Source organism: Bubalus kerabau, chromosome 14 (genome assembly GCF_029407905.1).
Source record: "Bubalus kerabau isolate K-KA32 ecotype Philippines breed swamp buffalo chromosome 14, PCC_UOA_SB_1v2, whole genome shotgun sequence".
NCBI lineage: Eukaryota > Metazoa > Chordata > Mammalia > Artiodactyla > Bovidae > Bubalus > Bubalus kerabau.
Window position 1 is genome coordinate 63323397 of NC_073637.1, and position 26294 is coordinate 63349690.

At 41.4% G+C, this 26294-nt stretch overlaps 1 protein-coding gene and 1 long non-coding RNA gene across 2 annotated transcripts in view; both read left to right on the forward strand.

Moving 5' to 3' along the window:
- Positions 1 to 42: 42 nt before the first annotated feature.
- SLC25A32 (solute carrier family 25 member 32) overlaps positions 43 to 26294 on the forward strand; it is a 31967-nt gene continuing 5715 nt past the window's right edge. The window contains exons 1-3 of the mRNA XM_055546486.1: positions 43 to 565; positions 23473 to 23623; positions 25835 to 25920. Coding sequence (XP_055402461.1) covers positions 409 to 565; positions 23473 to 23623; positions 25835 to 25920 — 394 coding nt within the window. The 5' untranslated portion in view covers positions 43 to 408. The remainder of the gene's footprint in view (positions 566 to 23472; positions 23624 to 25834; positions 25921 to 26294) is intronic.
- On the forward strand, positions 577 to 4919 carry LOC129626984 (uncharacterized). The gene is made up of 2 exons (XR_008702361.1): positions 577 to 1303; positions 4617 to 4919. It is a non-coding gene; the product is annotated as an uncharacterized LOC129626984 (long non-coding RNA).

The following is a 26294-nucleotide window of genomic DNA, read 5'->3' on the forward strand; positions in this document are numbered from 1 at the left end:
CGGAGCGGAAACCGGCTTCAGGTGGGCTCTGCGGCGCTCCGTAGTCGTGCGGACAAAGGTTGGCCGGGGGCGGTGCTTCATCTGTGTTCTCAGATCCACGCAGTTCAGCCAAAGCCCAGCCGCGGAGGTGGGCGAGGCGGGGCGGGGCCTTGGCCGAGGCTCCCCGAGGCGCCCCGCTCCGCTGCCCACTCTCCCTTGTCCGCTTTACGTGCGGCGGCGCTTCTCTAGTCAGTCACTTGTGCGCCTAGGTCTCTCGGCTTCACCCTCGCCTTCGCGAGTGTGACTCCACGCGCGGGTGCCGGAAGTGGCCTCGTGCCCTGCGGTTTCTGCTCCAGCGCGGCGACTGTCGCCACGGTGGCGGCCACTGCATCTCGTCCCACGCCCGCGGTATCAGCGGACCCTGAGCCCATGACAGGCCAGGGCCAGTCGGCGTCCGGCTTGTCGGCGTGGAGCAGCACAATATTCCGCCACGTCCGCTACGAGACTCTGGTGGCGGGCGTGAGCGGCGGGGTCCTTTCCAACCTCGCGCTGCACCCGCTTGACCTCGTGAAGATCCGCTTCGCCGGTAAGAGACCAGTCAGACCCTGGGCTTCTCCTTGCGGTCACCCCGAACCGAGTGATAAAGACGCAGAGGGAGGGCTTCGTCCTCACCTGCCTCTTGCGTACTGCAGGCGAGGCGAGAGCTGAAGAATACTGTTTGCCCGGGCTCCCGTGGGGCCAGATTTGAGGAAAGGGAGTCTGGTTTAAGTGGTCTGGCTGCCGGCGTCCCCTTTCCCCCGGTACTGAGGGATGAGGAGAATGGATATAAAAGTGTGAGAAAGGTCCTCATTGGTATAGAACGTGGAACTCAAAAGCATGCTTTATAAAATAAGAAAGGATTGATCACATTTCAGGGCTTAAAACCTCACACGTGCAAATCGTTCACCCTTGGAGATACAAGTACCCGCCACCCCCCACCCCCACCCCCAGCCTTTCGAAAGTTCACTTCACACCACCTAGCTTTTAGGAAAGGCTTTCATTAGTAAGCCTTTTCCCGCTCACCCTCAAATCGCCAAGAATCGAAAAGGATTTTCGCCATTACAAAAAGAAGGCGAAAATGGAGAATAGCAAGTTCAGCGTTTGTTTTGCACCAAGCCCTTGAGAGGCAGCGTGCACCGCCAGCAGCACGAATGGCACCGCCAGCTCCTCTCCCGGAAACTACACTCAACATCTCAGCGTCAATCATAGCTTTGAACTGCTTCTGTGAGCATCTGTGCTTTATCTGGATTTATTTTGTGCATCCTTTAGCAAAGTGCGTGTTAAGGTAATTGCTCCTTCACATTATGCACTTTTGGCCTATATTAACGCTTTCATGCTTTACTTTAGCATAGCCGGGAAACCTGTACTTGGAAATCTTAGAATAGACACGTGTTTGCCCCCTGGGCTGTGAGGGAAATCCTGGAGTAGGGAGGAATCCCTTTGCTAGGAATGGGGTTGGTACAGAATTCTCTTGAAAGTTTGTTGTTGTCGTGTGTAGTATGGTACTGGTCCTTGTGAAGGAATAAGTAGCTAGAATCGAAATAGTACAGGTTTTTATTTAGCTTTATTGAATTAAGTGCACTAAGTGAATTAACTGTATGGAAATTAAGAAAATAATTTAAAAGTTAAACTCAACATAAAATTCTGAAAAAGATAGCTTCAAAAAATGTCTTTCATAACTTTATTTGCAAACTATTTTCTGGCATTTCAGTTCTCTTACTGAAAGTGGGGTCCAGCTACTCTCGGCTCAAAAGCAAATAAAGAGGCAAAGTTGATAGAAAGGAAACTTTGCTTTATTTTGGAGGTTTGAACTGGGGGCAGGGGCAGACTCATGTCCCAAGGCTGAATTCCCTCCCTGCAATTGACAATCAGTGGGAAAGGGACGTTTATAGGTGGAGGAAGTGGGTTACATGTAAAAACAGCACAGGCAGCCAGCCAATCTTGTTGAAATTGGTCATGCAGCATAATCTTGATTGTTTTAAGTACAGCTAGTCTTCAGTTCAAGGGTCCATTTGTTCTCATTTCTTTGAGGCCAGTTGTGGCAGCTAATGTCATGGCTACAATTTTGGTCATCATGTAATTATCTTCTGCCACCAAGCTGGGTGCTTCAGTATCTATCAGTTCAGTTCAGTTCAGTCCAGTCGCTCAGTCGTGTCCAACTCTTTGCGATCCCATGAATCGCAGCACACCAGGCCTCCCTGTCCATCACCAACTCCCGGAGTTCACCCAGACTCACGTCCATCCAGTCAGTGATGCCATCCAGCCATCTCATCCTCTGTCGTCCCCTTCTCCTCCTGCCCCCAATCCTTCCCAGCATTAGAGTCTTTTCCAATGAGTCAACTCTTCGCATGAGGTGGTCAAAATACTGGACTTTCAGCTTTGGCATCATTCCTTCCAAAGAAATCCCAGGGCTGAGCTCCTTCAGAATGGACTGGTTGGATCTCCTTGCAGTCCAAGGGACTCTCAACAGTCTTCTCCAACACCACAGTTCAAAAGCATCAATTCTTCGGCACTCAGCCTTCTTCACAGTCCAACTCTCACATCCATACATGACCACAGGAAAAACCATAGCCTTGACTAGACGAACCTTTGTTGGCAAGGTAACGTCTCTGCTTTTGAATATGCTATCTAGGTTGGTCATAACTTTCCTTCCAAGGAGTAAGCGTCTTTTAATTTCATGGCTGTAGTCACCATCTACAGTGATTTTGGAGCCCCAAAAAATAAAGTCTGACACTGTTTCCACTGTTTCCCCATCTATTTCCCATGAAGTGTTGGGACCATATGCCATGATCTTCGTTTTCTGAATGTTGAGCTTTAAGCCAACTTTTTCACTCTCCACTTTCACTTTCATCAAGAGGCTTTTGAGTTCCTCTTCACTTTCTGCCCTAAGGGTGGTGTCATCTGCATATCTGAGGTTATTGAGATTTCTCCCGGCAATCTTGATTCCAGCTTGTGTTTCTTCCAGTCCAATGTTTCTCATGAAGTACTCTGCATATGAGTTAAATAAGCAGGGTGACAATATACAGCCTTGACGTACTCCTTTTCCTATTTGGAACCAGTCTATTGTTCCATGTCCAGTTCTAACTGTTGCTTCCTAACCTGCATACAGAATTCTCAATAGGCAGATCAGGTTGTCTGGTATTCCCATCTCTTTCAGAATTTTCCACAGTTTATTGTGATCCACACAGTCAAAGGCTTTGGCATAGTCAATAAAGCAGAAATAGATGTTTTTCTGGAACTCTCTTGCTTTTTCCATGATCCAGCGGATGTTGGCAATTTGATCTCTGGTTCCTCTGCCTTTTCTAAAACCAGCTTGAACATCAGGAAGTTCACGGTTCACATATTGCTGAAGCCTGGCTTGGAGAATTTTGAGCATTACTTTACTAGCGTGTGAGATGAGTGCAATTGTGCAGTAGTTTGAACATTCTTTGGCATTGCCTTTCTTTGGGATTGGAATGAAAACTGACCTTTTCCAGTCCTGTGGCCACTGCTGAGTTTTCCAAATTTGCTGGCATATTGAGTGCAGCACTTTCACAGCATCATCTTTCAGGATTTGAAAGAGCTCAACTGGAATTCCATCACCTCTTCTAGCTTTGTTCGTAGTGATGCTTTCTAAGGCCCACTTGACTTCACATTCCAGGATGTCTGGCTCTAGGTCAGTGATCACACCATCGTGATTATCTGGGTCGTGAAGATCTTTTTTGTACAGTTCTTCTGTGTATTCTTGCCACCTCTTCTTAATATCTTCTGCTTCTGTTAGGTCCATACCTTTTCTGTCCTTTATCGAGCCCATCTTTGCATGAAATGTTCCCTCGGTGTCTCTAATTTCCTTGAAGAGATCTCTAGTCTTTCCCATTCTGTTGTTTTCCTCTATTTCTTTGCAATGATCCCTGAGGAAGGCTTTCTTATCTCTTCTTGCTATTCTTTGGACTCTGCATTCAGATGCTTATATCTTTCCTTTGCTCCTTTGCTTTTTCCTTCTCTTTTCACAGCTATTTTTAAGGCCTCCCCAGACAGCCATTTTGGTTTTTTGCATTTCTTTTCCATGGGGATGGTCTTGATCCCTGTCTCCTGTACAATGTCATGAACCTCATTCCATAGTTCATCAGGCAGTCTATCTATCCAATCTAGGCCCTTAAATCTATTTCTCACTTCCACTGTATAATCATAAGGGATTTGATTTAGGTTAGATAATACTGCTTAAAGGATATAGCTCAGAATATTATCTATAGCCCTTGAAGAGGAATGAAAGGTCCTTGACTTTGCTTAGTGATACACTATTAGTATTTGGTCCTGTTGTCCTTTGCTTCTTTATTTTCTCACTTTTTCGATTAAACTTATTTGACTAAAGTTTTTCTACAGATAGAAGGCTGGTGGGGAATGGAGTTGGAGGAAGGGAAAGACTAGACAGTCCTGCTCTATTTAATTACTACAAGTTAAGGTCTACCTTGAGAATTAGATCTGCAGAAGTGGTTTATCTCATAGAGTTAGGAGATTGTCTTCTGTTCACTTAAATCTTAGCCTTTTAACATTTGTATAGGTTATAGAAGCACCTAAATAAAGTTCTTGCCCTCAGGAAACTTACATTGTAATTTTAGGCTTGCTGCTGTTGCTGCTGCTAAATCGCTTCAGTCGTGTTTGACTCTGTGCGATCCCATAGATGGCAGCCCACCAGGCTCCACCGTCCCTCAGATTCTCCAGGCAAGAACACTGGAGTGGGTTGCCATTTCCTTCTCCAGTGCATGAAAGTGAAAAGTGAAAGTGAAGTCGCTCAATCGTGTCCAACTCTTGGCGACCCCATGGACTGCAGCCTACCAGGCTCCTCCATTCATGGGATTTTCCAGGCAAAAGTACTGAAGTGGGTTTCCCTTGCCTTCTCCAAATTTTAGTCTTGAAACTCAGTCAAATAAAAAGTAACTGTAGACAACATAAAATTAAGGTCAAAATGGAATAAATCCAATTACCAAAACAGGAGTAGTCGTAGACTGTTAAGAAAGTTATAGATTGATGATGGCCATATTTTTCTGTATGTGTAAAAGTCTGATTAGTCTTGAGGTTCACCAGAGAAGGACTAAAATTTTGACAGCTGGAGAGGAGATAAGAAGCCAATGAAAATTAGTGAAAATTATGGAGGGTTCTCCCTAGAAGAGAACCCACAAAGACATGTAATTTCCATGGAGTTCCATACATGCACAAATAAGACATACGACAACAAGGAACATTCATTGAGTGTTTACTTGCAATAAGAGCAATGAACTAAGAACTTTTCTTGCATTAGATCATTTACTACTGTGAACAACGCTGTGAATTTATTATTCCCGATACACAGATGAGGATAATTGGAGTTGACTAACGTGCCCAAGTCGTAAGTTATCTGAGATTTGCATCTAGATCTGAATTAGGTCTAACTCAAAACCCTCTGGCCCTTAAGCCTTACCCCAGGAATTCCTGGTATACTGTGACTTGAACATGAAGGCAGAAATTCTGGATTTGGCTGCAGGTGCAGACCTATATGACTCTGGTATTTCTCAATTTTATGTAAGAGCAAAAGAGGTGATGGTTGAGATGATCATTTTAGAGTGCTTGGCCTGGTGAGTTTAAGACAATCTGCTGTGGTGCAGACTATGCCTGAGAAAAGGGGATTCTTGTACCTGAGAATATTGGTAATATTAATTAAATGGAGAGCATATTAGGAGACCAGTAGGACTGAAGTGACAGTTAAGGTAATCAAGATAGGAGGACAAAATTAAAGATCTAGGAGTTGAAGCAGGACTGTGTTACAAGAAACCCCCAGTGTGGCTGTGAAATGGTGATAGAAAAGAAAACTTAGGAAGATGGATAACTGAAATCAAAATGTTATATAGTTGACCGGCCACTAGCATTAATGCTAGGATTTTTAATGCTTTCATTAAAGTAAGCCCTTTTAATAGAATTACAATACCTGGTGATGGGGATGTTAGTCTTGACCATTAAACCAAACCTGCAATATTTCAATGAGTTCAGGTGCAAATTGGAATTCAGAGGTGTCCACAATAGTGGAAGGAGTAGAAATCATTTCTTGTGAGAAATAACTAAAGGAACTAGTTTAACTTAGGACATGGGAGGGACGTAAGGTATTTAGAGAACTGCCATGTGAGAAAGGGTGCCTTATTGCAGGTAATCTGAAAGGCAGAGGTTGGGTGGAAATTACAGAGAAGCAGCTTTTGGCCTGGCAAAGTGGGTGGTGCTCAGACGTGACACTGGCAGTGAATGCCAGTGGTTCAGCCGTTGGATGACAGTGGCTAGAAAACATTCTCGTGTTGGGCAGAAAGGTCACTTGAGGTGATTATTGAGGCCCCTTATTACTTCAAGATATCATTTTAAGCCATCAAGAATGTTGAGTGGGTGCCTCAACAAAGAATGTGAAGTAAAAATAGTAATTTTCTAAATTAACCTGAAATCCTAATAATGTGTAGGTTAATCTAAGGAACCTAAATGTAGAGCGCCCTTAATGAGAATAGCATACAGTCAAGTTTTGTATGTATATGGTATTGCAGGACCTGATAGCATAAATAATAACTTACTGATTGCTTGCCATGTGCCAGGCATGCTTTTAAGACTTGCTTTATATGTATTAACTCACTTAATTCTCTCTTTTATGAGAGTTAGTTTCTGTTATTTTTCTCCATTTTGTGCATGAGAAAACTCAGGCACAGAGTAATGTAGTAACTTACTTGGGGTTACAAAGTGTTGAAATAGGGATTCAAACTCAGGAAGTCTGATTCCATAGCTTTTGCTGTTAGACTGAAACCCTAAATGGGTAGTTTGGTATATCTAAAGGGTAAAATGCTAGAGGTTGAAATGAAATGATTCCAGAAAGTTAAGCTTCCAGATTGACACATCTTTTATGCCATGTAAAAATGGATGTTAGGAATGAGATCAGGACTGTTGTTCAGTTGCTAAGTCATGTCTGACTCTTTTTGACCCCATGGATTGCAGCACGCCAGGTTTCCCTGTCCTTCACCATCTCCCAGAGTTTGCTCAAACTCATGTCCATCAAGTTGGTGATGCCATCCAACCATCTCATCCTCTGTCACCCCCTTCTCCTCCTGCCTTCAATCTTTCCCAGCATCAGGGTCTTTCTTTTCCAGTGGGTCAGTTCTTCTCATCAGGTGGCTAAAGTATTGGAGCTTCAGCTTCAGCATTAGTCCTTCCAATGAATATTCAGGACTGATTTCCTTTAGGATTAACTGGTTTAATCTCCTTGCTCTCCAAGGGACTCTCAAGAGTATTCAGCACCACAGTTCAAAAACAGTTTGAGATCATAACTGGAGTTGTAGATACCAAAGCATGAAGGTAGAAATTGAAACTACTTAGTGATTGAGAGACTACCCCTGTTGAGTGGAAAGAGTGCCTAAAAACCAGCTTTTAAAGGATGGGTAGAAGAGAAGGAAACTGCAAGAAAATTTAACGGCCAAAGAAGTAAGAGAAAAATCAGAAGAGAGTGGAACTAGCCCAAAGAAATATGTTTTAGGTAACTATGTCAGATACTGGTCAAGGGATAAAAAGAGAGAAATCCCAAAGTGCACATGGAGGTCTTTAAACTGCAGTAGCAGGTGGAGGCCAAACCAGCCTCCAGTGGATTGAGAAGCAATGGAGGTGAGAAAGTCCAAGCTGAGATTGTAGTTTTCTCTTCCAGAAGCTTGACTGACAGGGAGGCACTGGGATCTGAAAGGAGACACTCAGGAGATGAGATATTTAGTTTTTATTTTGTTGGGAAAAAACTAAATATGAAGAAGAGATTCGAGATGGAGGCAAGAAGATAATTAGTGAGATTTCGAAGGGGTTCTAAGCAAAGAGAATCTAGAGCAGTCTCTCTCAAACTTTTCTGGCCACAACCCTCAGTAGGAACTTTTTTTTTCTTTTTTTCCCCAAAACTTTTTATTTTCTTTTGGGGTATAGCTGATGAACAGTGTTATGGTAGTTTGGGTGAACAGTGAAGGGACTCAGCCATACTTATACATATCCATTCTCCTCTAAATGCCCCTCCCATCCAGGCTGGCATGTAACATTGAGCAGAGTTCCATGTGCTATACAGTAGGTCCTTGTTGGTTATCCATTTGAAATATAGCAGTGTGTACGTGACCTTCCCAAAGTCCCTAACTATCCCTTCCCCCCAGCAACCATAAGTTCATTTTCTAAATCTGTGAGTCTCTGGGAAATAAATTTTTATCTTTGCTATCTGATGCGAGCACACACATATTACTGAAACAAGTTTCATAAAGCAATACTTACTCTTACTGCTTGTGATATCACTTATATTGTCTTCTACTCCAGTCTCTTGGTGGTGGTGGTTTTTGTTTTGTTCGTTTTTTTGGGTTTTTTTTTAATAATCTGCTCAATCAGTTTCTGGACCCAGCTTTCAAAATGCTGAGATAGAGTACAAGTAGAGGGGATTGGTTTTATTTATTAAGAGGGACCAGCTCTTCAGTGTGACAGAGGAAAGGAGGGATAAAACTAGCATGCAACAACTGAAACAGGTTGTAATAGGGTAGTTAAAATTAGTGTCCCCTGTCTGGGCTCCCTCTTGCTCAGCAAACTTTTCTGTCTTCCAGTTATGTCTGTTGGGCTTCCCTTGTGACACAGTTGGTAAAGAATCCCCCTGGAATGCAGGAGACCTGGGTTTGACTCTTGGGTCAGAAAGATCCCCTAGAGTAGGACATGGCAACCCACTCCAGTATTTCTTGCCTGGAAAATTCCGTGGACAGAGGAGCCTGGTGGACTACAGTCCATGGGGTCACAAAAAATCACACACGACTGAGTGCACACGCACACGATTGTGTCTGTTGGCATCTTTTAGTACTTTCATAGGCCACTGTAACAGTTACGCAGGAAGTATTTAGATGTAACTACAAAATTCTCAGTGGCAAGTGTTTTTGAGACAATTACGAGGCCATTTAGGCCAAAATATTCACTGTATTTTATTTATATAGCAATTGTAATTCAACTTTAGAGAGGCCCAAATTCAGACCCTCTTCTTCTCAGTAACTGTGCAGTTGTCTCTTGTTTTCTTGCTTCCAGGTTTTCCACCTTCAAATGCATTCCCCCCAGGGTACCAGGCTCTCCTTTCTAAACACATATTTGATTATCTTAGGCACATCTGAACCCAAGTTTGAGAAATATGGGACTTTGATCATAGATTTGATCATAGGCAAATGTTCTTTCGTGATTTTCAGGAATGTTCACAATTATCCTGTATTAGTCTGCTAGGGCTACCATAACAAAATACCACAGGCAGAGTGGCTTAAACCACAGAAACTGATTTTCTTCTAGTTCTGGGGGCTTGAAGTCCAAGATCAAGGGACCAGCAGGGGTGGTTTACAGGTGGAGCCTTTATCCTGGGCTTGCAAATGACTGCCTTTTGACTATGTCCTCACAGGACCTTTTCTTGTGCATATGCATTCCTTCTGTGTCCTCCTCTTTATAAGGACACCAGTGCTACTGAATTAGGGTCCCGCCCTTAAGATCCCATTTAATCTTAATTACCTCCCTATAGGCCCTATCCTTAAAGGACCACAGCCTTGTCTAACTCAATGAAACTAAGCCATGCCCGTGGGGCAACCCAAGATGGGCGGGTCATGGTGGAGAGATCTGACAGAATGTGGTCCACTGGAGAAGGCAATGGCAAACCACTTCAGTATTCTTGCCTTGAGAACCCCATGAACAGTATGAAAAGGCAAAATGATAGGATACTGAAGGAGGAACTCCCCAGGTCAGTAGGTGCCCAATATGCTACTGGAGATCAGTGGAGAAATAACTCCAGAAAGAAAGAAGGGATGGAGCCAAAGCAAAAACAATACCCAGCTGTGGATGTGACTGGTGATAGAAGCAAGGTCCGATGCTGTAAAGAGCAATATTGCATAGGAACCTGGAATGTCAGGTCCATGAATCAAGGCAAATTGGAAGTGGTCAAATAGGAGATGGCAAGAGTGAATGTCGACATTCTAGGAATCAGTGAACTAAAATGTACTGGAATGGGTGAATTTAACTCAGATGACCATTGTATCTACTACTGCGGGCAGGAATCCCTCAGAAGAAATGGAGTAGCCATCATGGTCAACAAGAGAGTCCGAAATGCAGTACTTGGATGCAATATCAAAAACGACAAAATGATCTCTGTTCGTTTCCAAGGCAAACCATCCAATATCACAGTAATCCAAGTCTATGCCCCAACCAGTAACGCTGAAGAAGCTGAAGTTGAACAGTTCTATAAAGACTTACAAGACCTTTTGGAACTAACACCCAAAAAAGATGTCCTTTTCATTATAGGGGACTGGAATGCAAAAGTAGGAAGTCAAGAAACACCTGAAGTAACAGGCAAATTTGGCCTTGGAATACGGAATGAAGCAGGGCAAAGACTATTAATAGAGTTTTGCCAAAAAAATGCACTGATCATAACAAACACTGTCTTCCAGCAACACAAGAGAAGACTCTACACATGGACATCACCAGATGGTCAACACCAAAATCAGATTGATTATATTCTTTGCAGTCAAAGATGGAGAAGCTCTATACAGTCAGCAAAAACAAGACCAGGAGCTGACTGTGGCTCAGACCATAAACTCCTTATTGCCAAATTCAGACTTAAATTAAAGAAAGTAGGGAAAACCACTAGACCATACAGGTATGACCTAAATCAAATCCCTTATGATTATACAGTGGAATTGAGAAATAGATTTAAGGGCCTAGATCTGATAGATAGAGTGCCTGATGAACTATGGAATGAGGTTCATGACATTGTACGGGAGACAGAGATCAAGACCATCCCCGTGGAAAAGAAATGCAAAAAACCAAAATGGCTGTCTGGGGAGACCTTACAAATAGCTGTGAAAAGAGAAGGAAAAAGCAAAGGAGCAAAGGAAAGATATAAGCATCTGAATGCAGAGTTCCAAAGAATAGCAAGAAGAGATAAGAAAGCCTTCTTCAGCGATCAATGCAAAGAAATAGAGGAAAACAACACAATGGGAAAGACTAGAGATCTCTTCAAGAAAATCAGAGATACCAAAGGAACATTTCATGCAAAGATGGGCTCGATAAAGGACACAAATGGTATGGACCTAACAGAAGCAGAAGATATTAAGAAGAGGTGGCAAGAATACACAGAAGAACTGTACAAAAAAGATCTTCATGACCCAGATAATCACGATGGTGTGATCACTGACCTAGAGCCAGACATCCTGGAATGTGAAGTCAAGTGGGCCTTAGAAAGCATCACTACGAACAAAGCTAGAAGAGGTGATGGAATTCCAGTTGAGCTCTTTCAAATCCTGAAAGAAGATGCTGTGAAAGTGCTGCACTCAATATGTCAGCAAATTTGGACAGCTCAGCAGTGGCCACAGGACTGGAAAAGGTCAGTTTTCATTCCAATCCCAAAGAAAGGCAATGCCAAAGAATGCTCAAACTACCGCACAATTGCACTCATCTCACACGCTAGTAAAGTAATGCTCAAAATTCTCCAAGCCAGGCTTCAGCAATATGTGAAGCGTGAACTTCCTGATGTTCAAGCTGGTTTTAGAAAAGGCAGAGGAACCAGAGATCAAATTGCCAACATCCGCTGGATCATGGAAAAAGCAAGAGAGTTCCAGAAAAACATCTATTTCTGCTTTCTTGACTATGCCAAAGCCTTTGACTGTGTGGATCACAATAAACTGTGGAAAATCCTGAAAGAAATGGGAATATCAGACCACCTGACCTGCCTCTTGAGAAATCTGTATGCAGGTTAGGAAGCAACAGTTAGAACTGGACATGGAACAACAGACTGGTTCCAAATTGGAAAAGGAGTACGTCAAAGCTGTATATTGTCACCCTGCTTATTTAACTTATATGCAGAGTACATCATGAGAAACGCTGTTCTGGAAGAAACACAAGCTGGAATCAAGATTGCCGGGAGAAATATCAATAACCTCAGATATGCAGATGACACCACCCTTATGGCAGAAAGTGAAGAGGAACTCAAAAGCCTCTTAATGAAAGTGAAAGTGGAGAGTGAAAAAGTTGGCTTAAAGCTCAACATTCAGAAAACGAAGATCATGGCATCCGGTCCCATCACTTCATGGGAAATAGATAGGGAAACAGTGTCAGACTTTATTTTTTTGGGCTCCAGAATCACTGCAGATGGTGACTGCAGCCATGAAATTAAAAGATGCTTACTCCTTGGAAGGAAAGTTATGACCAACCTAGATAGCATATTCAAAAGCAGAGACATTACTTTGCCAACAAAGGTCCCTCTAGTCAAGGCTATGGTTTTTCCTGTGGTCATGTATGGATGTGAGAGTTGGACTGTGAAGAAGGCTGAGTGCCGAAGAATTGATGCTTTTGAACTGTGGTGTTGGAGAAGACTCTTGAGAGTCCCTTGGACTGCAAGGAGATCCAACCAGTCCATTCTGAAGGAGCTCAGCCCTGGGATTTCTTTGGAAGGAATGATGCCAAAGCTGAAAGTCCAGTACTTTGGGCACCTCATGCAAAGAGTTGACTCATTGGAAAAGACTCTGATGCTGGGAGGGATTGGGGGCAGGAGGAGAAGGGGATGACAGAGGATGAGATGGCTGGATGGCATCACTGACTCAATGGACGTGAGTCTGGGTGAACTCCGGGAGTTGGTGATGGACAGGGAGGCCTGGTGTGCTGCAATTCATGGGGTCGCAAAGAGTTGGACACGACTGAGTGACTGAATTGAACTGAGGCCCTATCTCAAGTACACTCACATTGGGGGTTAGGGCTTCAATATATGAACTAGAGGAAGGATGCAGTTCTGTCCTTAAAGAGGCCCTTGTCCTTCTTCATAAGCTCATTTCCTACCATCCTTTCCCTCTAAGAGCTGTGTGCTTCAGCTGTACTATGTCCAGGATTCTCCCCAACAACGCCAGGTGCTGTGATGCTTCATGTATTTGTATGAGCTGTCTACTTGTCTAGAGAGAAATTTTCTCTCCATTTCCCAAAGGGAAGTTTCTAATCATCTTCAGGACTCTCCCCTTTATCTTCTCCCTCACTTTCCCTGTCACCCTCCTGCTTCTCTCCAGGTGCTCCTATATACAGTGGTGATCATGGTTCTTCCTTATTCTTATAGCTCTTCATAGGTGTACCACAGTGCTTATGAGTTTGTCATGAGATTGTCCATTTTGCCTTGAGAATTATATCCTCCTCAGAGTCAGAGTTTGTGTCCTACTTAGGCTTATATTCCTTCTTTGCCTGGCAATGATAAGGAATCAATACATTGTTTTCTTAAATTTTTTTTTTAACAAAAAATTATCTGTGAATAAAGGAATATTTTTCAAAATTAAAGATTTGATCCTAAATATATGATAAAGTAGATAAGGTTATAGTATTAATGAAGTATAGGGTACAGAATGATGTTGCCTATTATTGAGATACTTCATACTCTATTTCTAGGATTAAATGACTTCTCAAAACAAAGGAATCATTGGTTCATATATGAATCAATCAATTTGTGTGATTTCTTTTTGTTTTGTTTTTTTTAATCTCAAAAGAAAAATTGTGTTGTGAGCTTATTGAAAGGAAAACTTACTTAGAAGGCATTTAATACAGGAAAATGAGAGCCATGAAATCCAAGGGAACCACCAGAAAGATTATAAAGTATACAGTAAAACATTTCTTGAGAACTAGTTACTCAGCTACATCCCTTTAAACTTATCTTTTATAAAACTCACAACAACCTGCGAGGTAGGGAATATTTATTCCCACTTTTTTATAAAAGAGGATGCTAAAGTTCAGTCGCTCAGTCGTGTCCGACTCTTTGAGACCCCATGAATTGCAGCACACCAGGCCTCCCTGTCCATCACCAACTCCCAGGGTTCACCCAGACTCACATCCATCGAGTCAGTGATGCCATCTGGCCATCTCATCCTCTGTCATCCCCTTCTCCTCCTACCCCCAATCCCTCCCAGCATCAGAGTCTTTTCCAATGAGTCAACTCTTTGCATGAGGTGGCCAAAGTACTGGAGTTTCAGCTTTGGCATCATTCCTTCCAAAGAAATCCCAGGGCTGAGCTCCTTCAGAATGGACTGGCTGGATCTCCTTGCAGTCCAAGGGACTCTCAACAGTCTTCTCCAACACCACAGTTCAGAAGCATCAATTCTTTGGCACTCAGCCTTCTTCACAGTCCAACTCTCACATCCATGCATGACCACAGGAAAAACCATAGCCTTGACTAGACGAACATTTGTGGCAAAGTAATGTCTCTGCTTTTGAATATGCTATCTAGGTTGGTCATAACTTTCCTTCCAAGGAGTAAGCATCTTTTAATTTCATGGCTGCAGTCACCATCTGCAGTGATTTTGGATCCCAAAAAAAGAAAGTCTGACGCTGTTTCCACTGTTTCCCCATCTATTTCCCATGAAGTGATGGGACTGGATGCCATGATCTTCGTTTTCTGAATGTTGAGCTTTAAGCCAACTTTTTCACTCTCCACTTTCACTTTCATCAAGAGGCTTTTGAGTTCCTCTTCACTTTCTGCCATAAGGGTGGTGTCATCTGCATATCTGAGGTTATTGATATTTCTCCCGGCAATCTTGATTCCAGCTTGTGTTTCTTCCAGTCCAGCGTTTCTCATGATGTACTCTGCATATAAGTTAAATAAGCAGGGTGACAATATACAGCCTTGACGAACTCCTTTTCCTATTTGGAACCAGTCTGTTGTTCCATGTCCATTTCTAACTGTTGCTTCCTGACCTGCATACAAATTTCTCAAGAGGCAGATCAGGTGGTCTGGTATTCCCATCTCTTTCAGAATTTTCCACAGTTTATTGTGATCCACACAGTCAAAGGCTTTGGCATAGTCAAGAAAGCAGAAATAGATGTTTTTCTGGAACTCTCTTGCTTTTTCCATGATCCAGCGGATGTTGGCAATTTGATCTCTGGTTCCTCTGCCTTTTCTAAAACCAGCTTGAACATCAGGAAGTTCATGCTTCACATATTGCTGAAGCCTGGCTTGGAGAATTTTGAGCATTACTTTACTAGCGTGTGAGATGAGTGCAATTGTGCGGTAGTTTGAGCATTCTTTGGCATTGCCTTTCTTTGGGATTGGAATGAAAACTGACCTTTTCCAGTCCTGTGGCCTAAGAATGCTAAAGCTTTAGCTGAGGATTCTAAAGCTCAGGAAGAAAACACCAGGTAGCTAATGAGGGAAGTTAAATATCAAAACCTGGGTCTTCTAACAAAGCCTAGTGTACTTTATCTCACTTCATGGTGTAACATTGTTAGGTTAATGATGAAAGAAACTGGCTTTCCCCCTTTGCCTGGCATTGGTATATAGTGTCTCTTTGCCAGGCTGCAGTATGCACAAAAGTAGTGGCAAGGGCACACTGAACTAGGCATGCCTGGATTTGACTAGTGGACTGTAATTTGTATAAATTTTCTGGGGGGACAGTTTTCAGTGTGAAATTTGTAACCTTAAATTTATACCCTTTAACCCCTTCTAATTCCCCCTTCTAAGTATAAAAGGATTTGTGCAAATTGTTGACAAGAATATTCTTTAGAGACCTTTTGATAATAGCGAAGAGACAAAAACAATTCACATGTCAGCCAGAGGACTGTTTGTACGAATGATGGGATATCTGTGAGAGGCAGCACCATCATATCGTTGTTCAGATCTTAGTTTTGAAAGGCTTTAGAAATCTTTTTGGGGGGAGAACGGGGGGATCTTTTGGAAATCCTATTTTACCATATATTTATTTTATAAAAACATAATCAGTATTATAAATCTGGCATTCTCTTTCATTCCATTTCCCTGTAGGAAACAGAAGACACATTCAAAATAGGATAGCTCTTGGAGCATTGTTGTTGTTCAGTGGCTAAGTCATATCTGACTCTTTGCGACCCCATGGACTGCAGCACTGCAGGCTTCCCTGTCCTTCACTGTTTCCCGAAGTTTGCTCAAGTTCATGTCCATTGAGTCAGTGATCCTGTAACTATCCCATCTTTTGCAACCCTCTTCTCCTTTTCCTTTCAATCTTTCCCAACATCAGGGTCTTTTCCAATGAACCTGCTATTCACATCAGGTGGCCAAAGTGTTGGAGTCCTTCGGATGAATATTCAAAGTTGATTTCCTTTAGGATTGACTGGTTGATCTCCTTGCAGTCCAAGGGACTCTCAAGAGTCTTCTCCAACACCACAATTCAAATGCATCAATTCTTCAGTGTTCAGCTTTCTTTATGGTCCAACTCTCACATCCATACATGACTGCTGGGAAAACCATAGGTTTGATTATATGGACCTTTGTTGGACAAGTGCTGTCTCTGCTTTTTAATATGCTGTCTAGGTTTGTCACAGCTTTCCTTCCAAGAAGCAAGCATCTTCCAATATCATGGCTATAGACACCATCCACAGTGACTTTGGAGCCCTAGAAAAGAAAATCTGTCACTGCTTCTACCTTTTCCTCTTCTATTTGCCTTGAAGTGATGGGACCGGATGCCATAATCTTACTTTTTTGAATGTTGAGTTTTAAGCCAGCCTTTCACTCTCCCCTTTCACTCTCATCAAGAGGTTCTTTAGTTCCTCTTCGTTTTCTGCCGTTAGAGTGGTATCATCTGTATGTCGAAGGTTGTTGATATTTCTCCCAGCAATCTTGATTCCAGCTTGTGCTTCATCCAGCCCATCATTACACATGATGTACTCTGCATATAACTTAAATAAGTATACAGCCTTGTTGACTGTATATATATTGACTGTGACAATATACAGCCTTGTTGTACTCATTTCCCAGTTTTGAACCAGTCAGTTGTTCTATGTAAGGTTCTAATTGTTGCTTCTTGACCCAAATACAGGTTTCTCAGGAGACAGGTAAGGTGGTCTGGTATTCCTGTCTCTCGATAAATTCTCCAGTTTGTTGTGATCCACACAGTCAAAGGCTTTAGCGTAGTCAGTGAAGCAAAACTTGATATTTTTCTGAAATTCCTTTGGTTTCTTTATGATCCAGTGAATGTTGGCAGTTTGATCTTTGATTCCTCTGCCTTTTCTAAATCCAGCTGTACATCTGGAAGTTCTTGATACACATACTGCTAAAGCCTAGCTTGAAGGATTTTGAGCATAACCTTACTAACATGGGAAATGAGTGCAATTGCCCAGTAGTTTGAAAATTCTTCAGCATTGCCCTTCTTTAGGATTGGAATGAAAACTGAGCTTTTCCAGTCCTGTGGCTCCTGCTGAGTTTCCACATTTGCTGGCATATTGAGCGCAGCAAAAGGACTGTTTACAAAGATGGAAGCAGGTTAGTAGGACAAGGTTGTATGTTCTCACCCTATTTATTTAACTTATATGGAAAGAACATCATGCAAAATGCCAGACTGGATGAATCACAAACTGGAATCAAGACTGCAGGGAGAAATATCAATAACCTCAGATATGCAGACACTACCACCCTAATGGCAGAAAGCAAAAAGGAATGACAGAGGCTCTTGACGAAGGTGAAAGAGGAAAGTGAAGAGGCTGGCTTAACACTCAACATTCAAAAAACTAAAATCATGGCATCTGGTTCCATCATTTCATGGCAAAATCACTGTGGATGGTGTCTGCAACCATGAAATTAAAAGATTCTGCTTGGAAGAAAAACTATGACAAACCTAGACAGTGTATTAAAAAGCAGAGACATCACTTGGCTGACAAAGGTCTGTATAGTCAAACCTATGGTTTTTCCAGTAGACATGTACAAATATGAAAGTTGAACCATAAAAAAGACAGCATCAAAGAATTGATGCCTTCAAATTGTGGTGCTGGAGAAGACTCTTGAGAGTCCCTTGGACTGCAAGGAGATCAAACAAGTCAATCCTAAAGGAATCAACCCTGAATATTCATTGGGAGGACTGATGCTGAAGTTCCAATACTTTGGCTACCTGATGGGAAGAGCTGACTCACTGGAAAAGACCCTGATGCTGAGAAAGATTGAAGGCAAAAGGAGAAGAGGGTGGCAGAGGATAAGATGGTTGGATTGTATCACCAACTCAATGAACATAAATTTGAGCAAACTCCAGGAAATAGTGGAGGACAGGGAAACCTTGCAACCATGGGGTCGCAAAGAGAATGACTTAGGAACTGAACAAAAACAACGCATTTTATAGGAAAACCACAAGGAATAATGCAGTATTTTGGGACTAGAAACAGTTTGGGCTGTTGTCACCTGAAGGACCCCAGGACAGGGAGAGTCATTGAGAGAGGGCCACCTTGAGAGGAACTGTGACCTTCAGTAGAAGAATGCAGCCTACCAAAGGCAACCTCTGCAAGAATAAATATTAATATCTGCATCTGCTCTCTTCTTTCCCTTTCATCTGCCTGGGCTCACCACCAACCCAACTCAACTAGAAGCTAGAGGCAACATCAGACTTCTAGGGCAGAACATGGTAGAGAAGAGTGGACTCTGGTTCTGGAAAGGAAATGGAAGACGTTTAGGCTATATCAGTTGAGCACGTATATTTTGAGAGCCTACATTATACAAAGCACTATGATTGGAGTGTCCATATTGCAATGAAAAAGTAGTCTCTGCTCTCACAGAGCAATGAGAAGCCAGGATAATTGAACAAAACAAACAATCCCACAAATTATTGCAACAAAGAGTATTTTATTATGGTAGGGAATGTATGGTATGCCATGGGAAACCACATCTAGAGGGAATGAAGGGCTCCCCAAAGGAAATGATTGTTAAACTGAGACCTGAGAGAGGAATCAGAGTTACCTGTGTAAAGGAATAGGTAGGAAGAGAGTTTTTGTAGCAGACCATCAATAGCCTGTGCCAAAGTTTTAAGGTCAGAGGCTGTGTACGAACTGAAAACTGTTGAACATTCTAGCAATTTTCATCAAGTATTTTTGAAGTGTAGGTTTCAGTGAGCCAAGTACTATGCAGTAAGTTCCCTAAGGCAGCTTTGTTGAACAGAGAGAGAGAATGAAGAGGAGACTGGGGCTTGTGGCAGAAGAGTAATGGAGGGTCTTATGTAATGTGTTAATGAATAATGTTCTTTATTGTTTGGGGTGTAGAATAGTTTTAAATATAATAAATAAGTGACTTACTGAAATGCACATTTCTAGAAAGCTTTCTCAACCTGCAGTGCAACTAGTGGGGTGAGGCAGCAAAACTGGAGATGAGAAAGCTAATTTAATTTCTGTTGCTAGTGATGGTGTTCTAAATGGGCAACGGCAGTGTGAACTGAGAGACATGGACGGGTCCAGGAAAGACTTGGGATGTAGAATCAACAGGGTGTCTTAATTGGTAAGAGGTTGTGAAAGGAGGAGTCTCAAGGTTTCTGTCTTGAGCATCTGTATAGATGATGTGTTAGTTGCTAAGCCGGGTCCAACTTTTGAGACCCCATGGACTGTAGCCTGCCAAGCTCCTCTGTCCGTGGATTCTCCAGGCAAGAATACTGGAGTGGAGAATACCATTCTCTTCTCCAAGGGATCTTCCCGACTCAGGGATCAAACCAGGGTCTCCTGCATTGCAGGCAGATTCTTTACTGTTTGAGCTACCAGAGAATCCCTGTTTATTGACTAACACAGAGTAGTGAATAAGAGCATCTTCAAAAGGGGTGGAGAAAACTAGTTCAGTTTTGGATTTGTTCAAGCTGCAATGTTTGTTAGTTGCATTATTTATGTAGATTTGAAGATCAACAAAAGGGTCTGGTCTAGAGGTAGAGGACTGGCATTTATATCCACAGACAAAAGAAAGGGAGAAAATAGAGTACAATAAGGGCAGTCATCTTGGAGTGGTGGCATTGTGCGTGGTTTTTATTTTCTTTACGCCTTCCTGTTGGAGAAGGAAATGGCAACCCGCTCCAGTATTCTTGCCTGGAAAATTCCATGGACAGAGGAGCCTGGCAGGCTATAGTCTATGGGGTCGCAAAGAGTTGACCACGACCTAGTGACTGAGCACATGCCTTCCTATATTTTGTAAATGTTCTGCAGCATACATGTTTTGCTTTTTTAAACACCATTTTTAGTGATTGTATGCTGAAAGTGAAAGTGAAGTTACTCAGTCGTGTCCGACTCTTTGCAACCCCATGGACTGTAGCCCATCTGGCCCCTCTGTTCATAGAATTCTCCAGGCAAGGATACTGGAGTGGATTGCCATTTCCTTCTCCAGGGGATCTTCCCAACCCAGTTATCGAACCTAGGTCGCCCACATTGCAGGCAGATGCTTTACCATCTGAGCCACCAGGGAAGCTTTTCCTTCTCCAGGGAAATCTTCCCAACCCAGGGATCAAACCCAGGTCTCCCACATTGCAGGCAGATTCCTTACCAGCTGAGCCACAAGGGAGGCCCAAGAATACTGGAGTGAGTAGCCTATCCCTTCTCCAGTGGTTCTTCCCAACCCAGGAATCGAACCAGGGTCTCCTGCATTGCAGGCGGATTCTTTACCAACTGAGCTATCAGGGAAGCCCAATTGTATGCTAATTTAATACTTATTACATGAAGAAGGTTTTAAAAAGTACTTCTATTGGAGATGTGAAGCATCTGAAAATGTTCTTGGGTGAAGGGTAACAGAAATAAGTTAAAAAGTTTTCCCTAGACCTGCTTTGTTTTATTTTATTACAAAAGGTACGTCATTATTGTTTACTTTACATCGTCAAATTTGTATTGTTGAATTGTCGTTATCATTCTTCCCCTGTAACTACTCATAGCCAGTCTCGTTCTCTGCAGATAGCTACTATTAACCATATGCAGTGTTTCAGTCTGTTCCTTTTATAGCTGTCAATCTTTCTGAATACTTAGAGTAGTCCACAGTATAAATATATCATAATTTATCTAAACATTTCCCTGTTTTGGGATATTGAAATTACTTTCACTTTTGCAATCACAGAAGATGCTTCAGTGAACCTCGTTGTATGTGTATCTTTGTAAATTTGGGGCCATATTTAAATAGGATATATTTGTAATGGAACTTCTAAGTCAAGGAATAATTGCATTTGAATTTTTATTCAGTCAGTTCAGTTTAGTTGCTCAGTAGTCTCTGACTCTTTGCGACCTCATGAACCGCAAAATGCCAGGCCTCCCTGTCCATCACCAACTCCCGAAGTTTACCCAAACCCATGTCCATTGAGTCAGTGATGCCATCCAACCATCTCATCCTGTCGTCCCCTTCTCCTTCTGCCCTCAATCTTTCCCAGCATCATGGTCTTTTCAAATGAGTCAGCTCTTCGCATCAGGTGGCCAAAGTATTGGAGTTTCAGCTTCAGCATCAGTCCTTCCAATGAACACCCAGGACTGATCTCCTTTAGGATGGACTGGTTGGATCTCCTTGCAGTCCAGGGGACTCTCAAGTCTTCTCCAACACCACGGTTCAAAAGCATCAATTCTTCTGTGCTCAGCTTTCTTTATAGTCCAACTTTCACATCCATACATGCCTACTGGAAAAACCGTAGCCTTGACTAGATGGACCTTTATTGACAAAGTAATGTCTTTGTTTTTTAATATGCTATCTAGGTTGGTCATAACTTTCCTTCCAAGGAGTAAGCGTCTTACTAGATAGTGTTAAACTTCTCTCAAAAAGGCCATGAAAATTTCGCTATAACAAATCATAAAGCTCTTTTAATTCTGAAGGTAAAAAATGAGAAAAATCTACCTTGTCTAATTTGTATTTTATTGGTGAGGTTGAAAACTCAGTGCTTTTTTATCGAATACAATATTATATATTACAGGTGTACAACATAGTAATTCACAGTTTTTAGAGGTTATACTCCATTTATAAAATATTTGCTTAATTTCTCATGTTGTATGTGTGATATTCTTTTTTAAATTTTTTTATTTTATATTGAATATAGTTCATTTACAACATTGTGTTTCAGGTGCACAGTAAAGTGATTCAGTTACATACATATGCATGTATCTATTCTTTTTCTATATAGGTTATTAAAGAGTATTGAGTAGAGTTCCCTGTGCTCCACCCTTAGGTCCTTGTTGATTATTTTATATACAGTAGTATGTGTATGTTAATCCTAGCTTTCTAATTTACCCCTTACCCTCACCTTTCCCCTTTGGTAACCACAAGTTTGTTTTCCAAGTCTGAGTCTATTTCTGTTTTGTAAATAAGTTGGTTTGTATCATTTTTCTAGATTCCACATGTGAGCAATATCATATGGTATTTGTCTTTGACTTCAGTTAGTATGATAGGTCCATCCATATTGCTGCAAATGACATCATTTCGTTCTTCTGTATTATTCCATTGTGTGTATGTATATCTGTGTGTGTGTGTGTGTGCTCGGTTGCACAGTCATGTCTGACTCTTTGCATGTATATATATATCATTATCTTTATCCATTCATCTGTCATTGGACATTTAAGTTGCTTCTGTGTCTTGGCTCTTGTAAATCGTGCTGCAGTGAACATTGAGGTGCATTTATCTTTTTGAATGAGAGTTTTCTCCAGATACTTGCCAAGGAATGAGATTGCCAGATCCAAAAGCTTTCGAGTATAATTAGGTCCTCTTTGTTTATTTTTGTTTTTATTTTATTACTGTAGGAGGTGGATCCAAAAAGATTTTGCTGCAATTTATGTCAAAGAGTGTTCTGCCTATGTTTCCCTCTTAAAGAGTTTTATGGTATCCATTCTTAAATTTAGGTCTTTAATCCATTTTCAGTTTATTTCGTACATGGTGTTAGCGAATGTTCTAATTCCATTCTTTTGCACGTAGCTATCCAGTTTTCCCAGCACACTTATGAGGGGACTGTCTTCTCCATTGTACGTTCTTGCCTCCTTTGTCACAAATTAATTGGCCATAAGCGGGTGGGTTTATTTCTGGCCTGTCCATTCTATTCCATTTAACCGTGTGTAATTTTCTGTGAATCAGCAGTTTATGTAATTTGCCCATAAAAGTTTTAGGGACTGTTTGTCGTTTTCTTATTTGTGAATCCTTTTTTGTAAATTAGATATATTAGGTCTGTATTACTCTTTTCAATCTCTTCTTGGTTTGTGGAATCTTTCATAAAACAGAAGTTACTTAAAATAAGTGTTATCTTTTAAACTTCCAAAACATTCTTATGGAATTCTTATTTAAAAAACATAGAATGTATATTGTATCACTTAGTTTTTGTTTTACCCTATCATGTTTTATTAATTTAGAACTTTTGAGAGAAAAGAATGGATGAGATTTTCTACTTTCTCTTCTGTTGATGTGTGTGTTGGTGGGGATGGTGGCAAGAGAATTTCCAGAAACATTTGTTCCATTCTCTATATTTTCTTTCTTTATCACTGCGCATATTTTTATCCAAGCTTTTATTGAGAGCATACTAAGCACTTAAAACTTGGATAAATATATGAATGTATTAGTTTTAAAATGTCAAATCCTGGAAAATAATTTTATCAACAAAAAATGATTTTCTTTTGAATTTACCTCCTTTATATGACTGGTTGTGTGACATATGTTTATAATTCAGAGCTAGAACTTTGCTTCCACCTAACTCTGTGTATCCTTTACTGCAGTGAGTGACGGATTGGAATTGAGACCAAAATATAAAGGAATTTTGCATTGCTTGACCACCATTTGGAAACTTGATGGACTACGGGGACTTTACCAAGGAGTAACCCCAAATGTGTGGGGTGCAGGTTTATCCTGGGGACTCTACTTTTTTTTGTGAGTAGCTCTGGGAGATTTTACAGTTGTAAATAAAAAGGAATTTTTGTTTTTAATTATTTTTTTAAAAATCTGTTGGTGAAGCAAAATGATCATTTAAGCGGTTTCTCTGACTTCAAGAGTTAGGAAGCATAGAATGCCTTATTAGTCTCATTTTCTGTAGGCTTTAATCATTTATCAGAGGCATTTGGTTTGGGAAAAAGTTCTTAATAGGAAGAAGGTAAAAGGATGAGATGGACACTCTTCCAGAAACCATTTCTGTGAAATGAATCAGGAAGGTGGCTTCCCAAAATACATGTGATTCATACTGAAGTTGAAAGAGCAGAAGTGGACAGATCTTGGAGCCCTCATCAGAACATGTATCACAGGACAGCACTTTGGGAAAAGAAAGTCAAAACCAGTGCATGACTGAAAGAGTCTTGAGGCATGTTTCTTCTTATCTCCTGTTTGACCTGCTCCTTCATCTTCAGAGCTCGTTCATTTCCTCACTCCTTTATTGGCGTCACGATTTGTTATACCTGCCAGTGGATGCTTACTGAAGAAGCCACAGGCACTGCCTGTGGCAGCCACATTCAAGTTACTGAGTGTTCAAGGGTGAGGAAACAAAGCGTTATAACCCTGCGGTGGAGGAGCGTGTGCTGCCCTGAGCTTGCCTCTGATGTTTGAAACTGAATCCATGAATGGGGAGGCTTTTGTTTAATACATGGCATTTTAGGGAAACATCAGTTCAGTTCAGTCGCTCAGTTATGTCCAACTCTTTCTGATCCCGTGAACTGCAGCACGCCGGGCCTCCCTGTCCATCACCAACTCCCGGAGTTCACTCAAACTCATGTCCATTTAGTCAATGATGCCATCCAACCATCTCATCCTCTGTCATCTCCTTCTCCTCTCGCCTTCAATCTTTCCCAGCATCAGGGTCTTTTCAAATGAGTCAACTCTTCGCATCAGGTGGCCAAAGCATTAGAGTTTCAGCTTCAACATCAGTCCTTCCAATGAACATTCAGGACTGATTTCCTTTAGGATGGACTGGTTGGATCTCCTTGCAGTCCAAGGGACTCTCAGGAGACTTCTCCAGCACCACAGTTCGAAAGCATCAATTGTTTGGTGCTCAGCTTTCTCACATCCATACATGCCTACTGGAAAAACCATAGCCTTGACTAGACGGACCTTTGTTGGCAAAGTAATGTCTCTGCTTTTTAACATGCTGTCTAGGTTGGTCATAACTTTTCTTCCAAGGAGCAAGCATATTTTTGTCTCATGGCTGCAGTCACCATCTGCAGTGATTTTGGAGCCCCAGAAAATCAAGTTAGCCACTGTTTCCACTGTTTCTCCTGGTATATTTGCCTTTTCCTCTTTTGTGTCCTGTAGTTTACTTGATCTCTTATAATCTTATGGCAGTATCCAAACCAACCTTAAAATGTTTTGTAAGTGAAAGCAAAATAAAAACCAGCCTTAATATTGTTTAAATATTTTTCTTATTTTCAGTTGTAAGGAATGCTTAGATGGGTGAAACTGTATGTATAAAATTTATTGTGTTAATAACTTTAGAGTTGTGTGGATTCTTTAAACAGTTTGTAAGGGCAAGCCATGTAAGGTTTAATGTGTTGAAATCATCATATAATAAAACAATATACTTGTTTTATGACGAAATGGATTGGTCAAGTTTGAAAAGATTTATTTAGTTGAAGTTGTCTTCCTGGAAGAAGATGGAAATTGGAGTTAGAGAAAAAAGGAGATTGATAACTCCCTTAACTCAGAAGTATTTTGTGGCTGTTTTCTGCCAAGTAAAGCAGAAATGTCAGTGTTTCATTCAAGTGTGGCTCAACTAACCAGGTCTTCCCATCACTTTACTCGTGCTCCTGTTTCCCCATACCTGGCTCAGTGCTGCCTCCTCCACAGAGCCTTCTCTGATCAGTAGTAATTTCTGAATCTCTCATGATATCATCTGTGTTTTCTTTTGTTATGATTAACAGTTGAGTGTGTGGTGAAAATATTTTACATATGTATTGCCAGCCTTCCATATTTGGGGGGAGAGATGGTGTAGTCTTCCAGTAAACCCATTATTTGAGAAAGGTCTAATTTTGTAGTTGGATTATGCATTGACTTCTACTTTTTGGATATTGTTAAATTACCCACAGTTGAAAATGGTATTTCCTGCTTTGTGACTCCCATTCAAATATTTATCCAGGTGTTTTTGTTTTATTCTTCCAGTTACAATGCCATCAAGTCATATAAGACAGAAGGCAGAGCTGAACGGTTAGAGGCAACAGAATATCTCATCTCAGCTGCTGAAGCTGGTAAGGCGGTGTGTGAAATATAAAACATCAGCTTTCAACTTGGTGTTCACTTTTGTTCTATATTTGCCTTTTTTCCTGTGAACATCTGAGTTTAAATATGCTCCTCTAACTATGCTAATCAGTTATCACATGAAATTTCTTAGAAGGCAGGTATACTGATGGATACCCTGAGTAGATTTCAAGAATTTTACTTATCACAAAGGATATAACATTTAGAGTGCTTATGACTCTGATTTAAGATGATTTGATATAGTGTTCTTCAATTAAAGTATGATTTCAATCTTCAAATTAAACAATTTAGTAGCCTTGTTTAATTGCCTCATGTATGTATAATATTCAGACTCATGGGGGTGCTCAGGGGTTGTACCTACAAC